General features: G+C 54.7%; 2 protein-coding genes across 4 annotated transcripts in view; both read right to left on the bottom strand.

The window, feature by feature from the left end:
• Positions 1 to 2,275: 2,275 nt before the first annotated feature.
• stx6 (syntaxin 6) lies at positions 2,276 to 4,752 on the bottom strand. The gene is given in 7 exon segments (XM_019855872.1): positions 2,276 to 2,522; positions 2,630 to 2,768; positions 2,771 to 2,836; positions 2,910 to 3,155; positions 3,215 to 3,309; positions 3,466 to 3,635; positions 4,541 to 4,752. Coding segments are annotated over 7 exon segments (828 nt in total). The 5' UTR covers positions 4,576 to 4,752; the 3' UTR covers positions 2,276 to 2,445.
• A 655-nt stretch (positions 4,753 to 5,407) lies between these two features.
• LOC109506859 (ELAV-like protein 1) overlaps positions 5,408 to 9,065 on the bottom strand; it is a 9,214-nt gene continuing 5,556 nt past the window's right edge. For all 3 annotated transcript variants that reach the window (XM_019855869.1, XM_019855871.1, XM_019855870.1), the window contains 4 exons: positions 8,164 to 8,267; positions 7,599 to 7,752; positions 7,309 to 7,534; positions 5,408 to 5,951 (listed from right to left, as the gene is read on the bottom strand). In XM_019855869.1, coding sequence (XP_019711428.1) covers positions 5,636 to 5,951; positions 7,309 to 7,534; positions 7,599 to 7,752; positions 8,164 to 8,267 — 800 coding nt within the window. In that variant the 3' untranslated portion in view covers positions 5,408 to 5,635. The remainder of the gene's footprint in view (positions 5,952 to 7,308; positions 7,535 to 7,598; positions 7,753 to 8,163; positions 8,268 to 9,065) is intronic.

Genomic DNA, 9,065 nt, shown 5'->3' with positions numbered 1-9,065 from the left:
CGCCTGCGCCACCAGAAGACGGACTGCGTAGTCGTTGTGGCAGGCTAATAAGACCACCGGTGAAGTTGTCATTTTGATTGCCTTTCTGGGTGTTCAGGGGGGGGGCTGTGTGGCGGACATTAGGACCATGCTTCTCACCCAGCAGGCATGTAGTAGGGGGCGTGGTTATGTCAAGAATTGTGGCACAAGTTGTAACTGTTCAGATCTACTTGTTGGCAGTCTTGGAATAAAGACGTGTTCTACAGACAATCGTGTGTGCTCCTTTCGACTGCCACAATATGTTCTGATTGGCTGTTAAAGAAAAGCAGGAAGTGGTTTTAGTTCGGTAGTTGTGTTCTCGAACGTGCTGCTGTGCAGACGTCTTTTTTTTTTTGTCCTTTTAATAAAACTGCATTTAAAGGATTCCATCTCTCCTTTTGTCGTCCGTAAAGTAGAGCTAGCCACTGAAGAACAACGAACCCCTCGACTTACGCATTTTATCCAATGACTCGTCTCGTATCAACGCAACAGGACAACCGAACTGAACTTCTCACACAGTTTATTAAACTATGAAAGCAAACTGAAAAAAATATGCGCTGATTATGAAAAGAGAGAAAAAAGGACTGAATACATGTATCCAAAACAAATAGGAAAATAATTGTCACAAAACATGCATTTAAACGCGATTCTTAATGCCGCAACGCATGGCGGGAGCTATCCGAAGGCCTGGAAGTCTCCCTCCGGTGGACGCGCCGCGCCACCGCACCCCTCCTTTCTGGATTTGCGAGAAGCGGACCTTGGAAGATTCAAACGGATTGGAAGGGTGCGATGGCGCGGCGTGTCCGGGAGGGGAACGTATTCAGACCTTCGGAGATCGTGGCTTTGTTTTGAAGGAAGACAATTCAATAAACGAGTTGATCGATGGAAGTACGAAGAGATAAAAAGCAGGTGAGACGACAGGGCAGAATTGTTTCTCATGCCCTCATTAGTTTTGTGGCTGGCAAAGGCTCCCCCAGCTGGGTCGACGAGCACAAAGCGCACCATTGACGATTTAAACGGAAAATAGTTCAGAACTAAGCCCAACTTTATGATCAAATACAAATCCACATGGATGAAAAATAAATGGAAATACTCTCTGGATTGTTCAGGGGGTGCAGACCAAATGCTGAGGTGGGCCGGATTCGGCCCGCGGGCCTTAGTTTGGGAAACGCTCATTTCGAGCATTCAGTCGACTTACCGTGCGTGTGTTTGGAATGTGGGAGGAAATCGGTGTCTCTGAAGAAACCCACGGTGGCAAACTCCTCACAGGAAGGCCCGAGGCGGAATCGAACTTTGCACCTCTGCACTGTGAGGCGGACGTTCTAACCGATTGCTACTGGCTAAATAATTCAAGAAATCAAAGATGGCTTTTGTTTTGTTTCTTTCTTTCAAAGTAGCAGTTTACATTTGGTTTCGTCGACTCCAAACTGAGTAACAAAGTCTAAAAAGGGAGCCGGCTATTTCCAGAGCGAGGGAGGACCACTCGCATCCTGCAGCGGGGGGCTCTGCGGCGCGGCGTCTTGGACTCGCTGGCGAGTGGGGAGCGGGCGATTTGCTCGGGCACAAGCCTCCGGCGTCCCCGGGCCTGGAGAATGACACCCCCGCGGGACAGAGGGGCGGCCCGCCCAAATCGCGGCACCGGGCCGCCGGGCCTTCCGACGGGCCGTGCGGCGGCCGCCGCTTGGTGCGGTGCCGTCAAGTGGGACTTGCGGTCTTCGCCTGATCCAAACGCACATTGTCACTTTTCAAAGCGGGCCAACGATTGGCCCGATCCAGATGATTGCATTGAAGAGAATCAAAGGAGCAACCGGACAACACAGACAAAAGCGGCATCAATACGTTTGGCGAGCGGGTCCGGGAGAAAAGACGGATTTGATTCATGCAAATAAGTTGACTTGCTGAAAGGGAAAGACTTGCCACGATGAGTTTCTTTTTGTGTCAGTTTATTAACAGCTGCCAAGTTCATCGTGAATGAAAGTTCAGGGTACTTTGGAGGAGTCTTATTCTTGATACTTTCGAGCGCGCTGCGTTCATGGTTTGGACTGTTGAATGTCATGAGGAAACCCTTTCAACTTGAATCGTTGAGAAAACAACAATTCCAATCTCATCGATATTCGACTGATTCGAGGGCCACGTGTGGCATCGATGGGATGAAAATGTGAACGGTCCAAAAAATAAAATAATGAAAAACAACAACAATGGATTCAGTCTTTCACAATGAAAAACAAAGAGCCCCCCCCCCACCCCCAAACAAAAATAAATAAACACTGCAACAAATACGAATACGCAAGCGCGTCGTGTTATTCAGCGCGGGTAAAAGTCAGATTGCCCTTTGAACCGCGAACCCTCGACGAGTGCCGCTCAGCCGGACAGAAGACGAGCCCGGACCTCCGTTGCGGGGGCGGAGGACGAAGGCCGGTCGCCGCATCAGAGGACGAAGAGGAGGAGCACGATGACCGAGAGGATGGCGAGCAGCACCCCGATGGCGCACCACTGACGGCGGTCTGCGCCGTCGTCGTCCGCGGACGGAGAGACGGACGGAGAGAGAAAGAACGCAAGACGTTTTTTTTCTCCGAGTCGTCCGAAGCAACGAACAAGCGCGAGCACCCACCGCTGGTCATGTGGGACACTTTGGCCAGTTTCTTCATGACGTTGTCCAGTCTGGAGTGGGTGCTGTCCAGCTCCTGGCCAAAGTCGTCCAGCATGCTGCCGGCCGGGACGCAAGCAAAAGCAAAAGCAAAAGCAAACGAGAGTTCTTCAGGACGCCGATGGTTCCCGACACCAGCTCCAGCTGCTCGTCCTGCTGCTCCGCCATCAGCTGTCGGGAGGACGCACGCGGCGCAATGAGCAAAGCGAGCGGGGGGGGGGGGCCCCCGCGCGTCTCGGCCCACCTGTTGCTGAAGCTGCTGCTCCCCGATGAAGTCCGAGTTGGCGTCGCGCAGCCGCCGCTCCGGTAGGCGGGACTTATCGCGGACGGCGCCGTCGCCCAGCAGCGCCTGCGCACACGTCAAAGTCTTCCGGCGTCAGCGCACGAGCGCTCGCGCGGAGATCGCGGACGCGAGCCGACGGAGGACCTGTTGCTTGCTTCTGTCGACGAAAGCCACGGCCGGACCGCTCGACATGTGCTCCTTCATTTCCTTCAAAGAGAGCAAAGATGTCACCGCGAGTCCGGCACGACGACGCAAGGGGCGCGTACCTCGACGGTGCGTCTGGTGCTGCCGATGAAGGCTTTCCTCTTGGCCAGCTCGGCGGCGTCCAGGTTGAACTTCTTGGGATTGGACTCCACGATGCGTTGGCCGACTGTTAAGGAAGCGAGCAAATTACGGACCGCCGTTTGCTTTTCGTCTCCGAGGACCGGTGGCTTTGAAGAGAGGGGCCCGAGCAACTTGAAACTCTACTATGGAAAGCAAAAGCCACGGATGGTCGGGGCCCCGCCGGAAAGGATATTGATGGTCTCGTCGAGGTCTTCCAGGTCCCACTCAATGGAGCGCAGGCTGTTTCTCAGCTCGTTGGTGGTCCAGTCCAGCTCCTCCTTGGAGGCGGCGGCCCCTTCCGGCAGCAACTGGCTCCATCGGCGATGGAGGCTCTGAGCGCCGCTCACGGCCTTCTGCACCTCGCTGGGGACACGCAAGCGGCGTCGCGGATCATTCGAGCGCTCGGATCGCGCTCGGCGGCGAGCTCGAACGCAATCCGGTGCAAAGCGGCCGGCTCGCTCTCGCGATGGCGGCGCACGTCGACGACACGACTTGCCATTTCCTCGCCGTGCGTTCGTCCGCTAAAAGTTGAATGCGGGACACTTGCGTGGGACGCCTTTTCTTTGGACTGTAATCCAGGTGAATTGTTCACCATTTATGATCAATACCGCACCAATTGTTTCTTTGAATTCGTAGCAAGGGACTTTTGGGATTTTGTTCCCCGACTCGTGTTTGAAGACCAGATAATGGCTCGTTTTCCATTTTTAAACGCGAGGTAGCTCGTTCCCGTTCGTTGGAGGCAGCAACCTTGCCTCCTCGCGGACGGGGGGGGGGGGGGGGGGGTGGGGGGGAGTTCAACACGGCTGAATATCGGAGACGTGTGTGTGCGTGTGTGTGTGCGTGCGAGAGAGAAGTGAGGACACCTTCACACACAACAAAAGCCACTCGTTTGAAACTCGCGGGTGTATTTGCGATTCTGAAACACACGTGAACTTCTTGGATCGATTTGCGTGAATCATTTTGACACGATTTTTTCCTCCCATCCCTTTTTCAACGAATCGTTCCAGCCAATGAATTGTTTGATGGAACTCGTCGACGATGACGACGACGGGAACAATTATTGCTTCGGCTCTTCCATTATCGCGAGAACTTGTCGGCTATTAGGCATACGAGGTCAACGACTCGTTGAAGCTCATCTGTTCATAAATGGAGAATTTGCTCGAACAAGCCAACGGCCGAGATGACGCGCGGAATCGGTCGCTTCGTCCAGAGACAAGAAAGACGCGCAAGTGCTAGCAAGCTAACAGCTTCTCGCGAGCTTTTCTGACCCTTTGACGACGAAGAAAGGATCTTCCATGGACATGTTGCCGCCTCCGCTTCACTCCATCGCTCGCGGCGCAGCCGTAAAGAACGTCCACCGAAGAAGGCCTTCTTTCTTCGGCTTTGTTGACACGAAGCGGGGGCCGCGGCGGCTTCCGCGGGGGAAAGAGCTCGGTGACGTCACTGGGGATGAAAACGAGTCCGCCGCCATCTAGCGGACAGAAGTGCAGCTGCGCTACGCGAAACCCACCCAGGCTGGCGCACCGGAAACGTCCCATCGCTGCACTCGGTTCGTTGACGCGTCAAGTAAGACAAATCCAAGCGAGGAAAAGTCTTGTTGCCCGCCGGCTTTGCGGATAGAAGGCCCGCATCGTGTAGTTGGAGGAGTCACGAGCCGTGACGCTTTCATGTATCGATGGAGTTTTTTGGAACGTCCTCCTACCGGGTGAGCGGTCTTTGAACGCGCATCGCATCCCTCGTCGAACGCAACGGGCATCGATGTACGATCCGCTCCGTTTTTGAACGAGCCGCAATATTAAAATTCAAGCACCTGTTACGTGCCACGAGTGATCCACCCGCACGCCGGATTTGTTCCGAGTATTGCAGGCGAGGTTTTTCAGAGCAGCCCACCTTTGGACCACTTGATGACCTGAGTTGGAAGCCGCGTCCAAATTGGTACGTCGCGTCTCGCCAAGTCTGGGGAGACGTTTGTGTCAAATTATTCACACAAATCAGTCCGCGACTTTCACGTTTTTCCACATTTGCAGAGATCTTGTTTTTTTTTTTTTTCGTGTGTGCCATTCAAGGTGCATTGCAACGCAAAACCACTTGTTTGGACAATTGTGTTTCACTCGCGTCAAGTGAGCAGCACGACGGACTTTTTGGATGGCTTTTTATTGAGTCGAGGTGATCGGACGACAAACGAGCAACATTGTTGGGAAGAAATGGAGTCGGTGCGTGAGAAGGCGACGCCCCCGTGACAAGTTAAACCAAAGCAACGAGTTGAGATCGGGACAGCAAAAAGGAGCGTCCGCTACAGGTGGACGAGGAAAGCCAAACTTAAAAAAAGGAAAAAAAAGCAACAAGCTGGGACCTGCGGTCTACTACTTGTGTCCTTTGCTGGTCTTGAAGGACACCTGGAGGACTTTGTCCCCCAGCCTGTAGCCGTTGAGGTTGTGGATGGCCATGGCCGCCTCCTCGTAGTTGTTCATGGTGACAAAGCCGAAGCCTTTGCACTTGTTGCTGTTGAAGTCGCGGATGACCTTGACGTTGCTGACGGCGCCGAAAGGTCCGAAGAGCTGCCACAGCATGGCCTCGTCCGCCTCCTGGCCCAGGTTGTAGATGAAGATGCACCAACCCGACGGGCCTCCCGAAGCCGCGCCCCCTCCGGCCATGTGCTCCACGCTCATCGGAGAGAACCTGGAGGGCCAAGCGGGTTGCGGGCGTGATTCTCGCACCTCCAAAATCAACTTTTTTTTCAGCCCGTTCAAAAACATTCGCTGCGTACTGCACCTCGCGCGGTCGTTACGTCCTGCCGCGCGCCAACGTAACACCATAGGCAACTTCTCTCCCTTATTTAACGAGCCAAACGCAATCGATCAATAAATAACAATCACAAGGTCAGTTCAATATGCGTGGCCTACATCCACCTTCGCAAGTTCTGTGACGACTCCGCGATCTCATTACGGACGGAGACGATCGGGGGTACAGGGGACTGACGGAGGACTTGGCGAACCGGCGCCTCCAGATCGACCCCGGGAAAACTCGGGGGTCGCTTGCGGATTTCTGCAGGAAACGGTCGTCACCCGCCCCGAGGAACATCCGGGGTGCAGAGAGGGTGACCTCCTCCTCCGAGGACCCGGGTGCTCTTGTCAACAATAAACCAGACCGGTTGGTCGACCAACACGCACGCTGTGATCAGGAAGGGGCAGAGCGGCTCTTCCTCGTGGGCTCACTCCTGAAGAGCTTCCGTGACTTTGCGGTGGCTTCAGCCATTCACGATGGCATGGCCCGACGGCCCGGCGGCATCTCGGGGCGGGGGGCGGGGAGAGACCGGAGCGTCCGTTCAGGAGGGCCGCTCCCCGGACACTCCGGAGGAGGTGGGCGGCGGCGGGATGCCGGCTAAGCTAACGGCTCTGACGGACAGATTTACTGCTGTAAATTGCCAAGTTCTCCGTTGTGAGACAAATCAAGGCTTTGTCATCTCCTGGCATGGAAGTGTGCGGGCGGGTCGCGATGGGGAGGGCGGACACTTTTGGCGCTTCGCTTCATTTGTCGTCGGAGCTTTGCGGCAAACGTCCGGCGCCGCCGCCTTCGACGGTTGCGTCCTCCTCGCTCGTCTCGAGCGCATCCGAGCGGCCCCTTTTCGTCCCGCCGCGTGGCTCCGTTGGCATTGGGCTTCGCTCGCCGTCACGGGGACGTCGCGGCCCTGCGTCTCGGAGATGTTCGGCCAGACTTTCCTTTGGAATCTCCCGAGACAGATGCGGACGTCTGTGGCTTTCTGAGCGCCGCGTTGGGCGTGCTGCACGCCGTGGACACGGCTAGGTCCAGCGTGTCCCGACGCTGCCATTATTTGGGATATTTTGCAGGGGCAGCAACATTTTTTTTCAGGCCTGACAATTCAACAGCAAGGGCTCATTTTCATCGATTCATTGTCGGCCCATTTTGAGCGCCGACTACTTTTGTCAGCGTTGAGCCACTTCCGTCAACACTCTGGGGTTTTTTTTTTTTTTTCTTTCCCGGGCACGCGTGTCGGGGGTGCGCGCGCGGCGCGTACCTGAACCTCTGCGCCTGGTGGTGCACGGGCCCGGCGAAGCGCCGCGATTGGCCGTGGTACATTTGAGACATCAGCTGAGAATTCCTGGCCTGGTTGGGATTGGCGGCGAACTTGACCGTGATGGGCTCGGCGCTGCCGGGAGGAGTGTGCCCGTTGAGCTGCTTGATGGCGTCCTCGGCCTCGGCCCTCTTGTCGAATCGGATGAAGGCCACGCCCCTCGACAAACCTGCACGGCCGAGCGCACGCGTGAGGCGGACGGTCCGGGCCGGCCGGCGCGCGCGCGTACGTACCCGACGCCTGATCCACCAGCACGCGAGAATTGATGATGTGTCCGTAACGAGCAAACATGTCTTCCAGGTCCTGCTGGCTGATGGTGCGCGGCAGGCCGCTAATGTACAGATTGGCATCTTTGATGGTGTCCGAGCTGGGGCGCGCGTACGACACCTGCGGCGAAACGCAAAACAACTTGGAACGGGTCGGGCAAACTCGGCTCGCTCAAGAGAAAACGTTGACGCGTTTCAGAGCAAAAATCCATTCACAGCATTTGGGCACTGTCACATGACATCAAAACAAAAGCTTCAAACAGCAAAGTTTGTTCAAAAAGAAATGGATAAATCAAAGACATTAAAACTTGTTCAAATGAAACGATCGCTAATAAAAATAAACGTCAGGCACAGTAGAAATGACAAGTTGTTTGTAAAAAAAAAAAAAAAAAAAAAAAAAAAAAAAAAAAAAAAAAAAAAAAACAAAACAAAAAAACAAAAAAACAAAAAAACAACAACACTGGGAAGGTACCTTGTGGATGCTTGAGAAAGAGCGCCCCCTACAGAGCAGCAAGCGAAAGTGGAACTTTACCTTGATGGTTTTAGACTGAAGCCTCAGGCCGTTGAGGGAACTGATTGCCCTCTCGGCATCACTAGCGTTAACAAAGTTAACAAAGCCGTAACCTAAACTGTTGCCTAGAAACACAAAGCAAAACAACAAAACAAAAACAACAACAAAATGACAAGAGGTCAACAAAAGTGCACAGGGTAGAAACGCTCAGGCCGTACGACCTTTCACCCGCTGCGGCGTTACAAAAACGCAGAGGATCAAATCAAACGCATCGAGCCGATCGCGACGGCGGCAACAAACACTTTGGAAAAAGCTCGAGCGGCCCGCGAGCGCGACGGCGTCAAATTGCACGTTTCGACACAGTACAACGCCGGTTCCCCAAAAACAAAGACAGCGGTCGGTCGGCGGGAGAAAAACAAACAAAAGGGCCACCCGAACAGCATTTGAAAGGGAACCGGTCCGGGGGGGCGGCAGGAAAAAAAAAGACAACAAGAGTGGCAGAGTTGAAAATTCCCAAATCAAAAAACAGAAAGCAACAACATTTGAAAAATCAGCTCTTATCAGAAGAGATTTCATCAGTGGCAAGGCGGGCGGCATGCTCGTTGCGGCGCGCGCGACTCGTCACTCCTGCCCGTTGGCGAGGGGTCCTCGTTTCGCAGGCCTCCGAGCGGACGCGCGTTTGCGACGGGGACCGAGCGCGGCGTCGCGGCTTTCCTCGAGCGGCCGAAGGGAGGCGACGCCGCCGATCTGCGCCGCCCTCCTTTTGCCAATTGAACGGCGCGCGTCCCTCCCAAGAGCAACTCTTCAAATAGGCCGTCGTGACGTCAGCGCCTCCGCTTCAAGGTCACGTCGGGCCTCCACACCAACCTTTTTTTTTTTGATGGGCTGCAGCAACTCGCTGCCACCCTCTCGGGAGCAGCGCC

The sequence above is a fragment of the Hippocampus comes genome, unplaced genomic scaffold (assembly GCF_001891065.2).
Source record: "Hippocampus comes isolate QL1 unplaced genomic scaffold, H_comes_QL1_v1.1 scaffold463, whole genome shotgun sequence".
NCBI classification, from domain to species: domain Eukaryota; kingdom Metazoa; phylum Chordata; class Actinopteri; order Syngnathiformes; family Syngnathidae; genus Hippocampus; species Hippocampus comes.
Note: the sequence above shows the minus strand (reverse complement) of the source record. Positions and strands in the feature narration are given on the sequence as shown.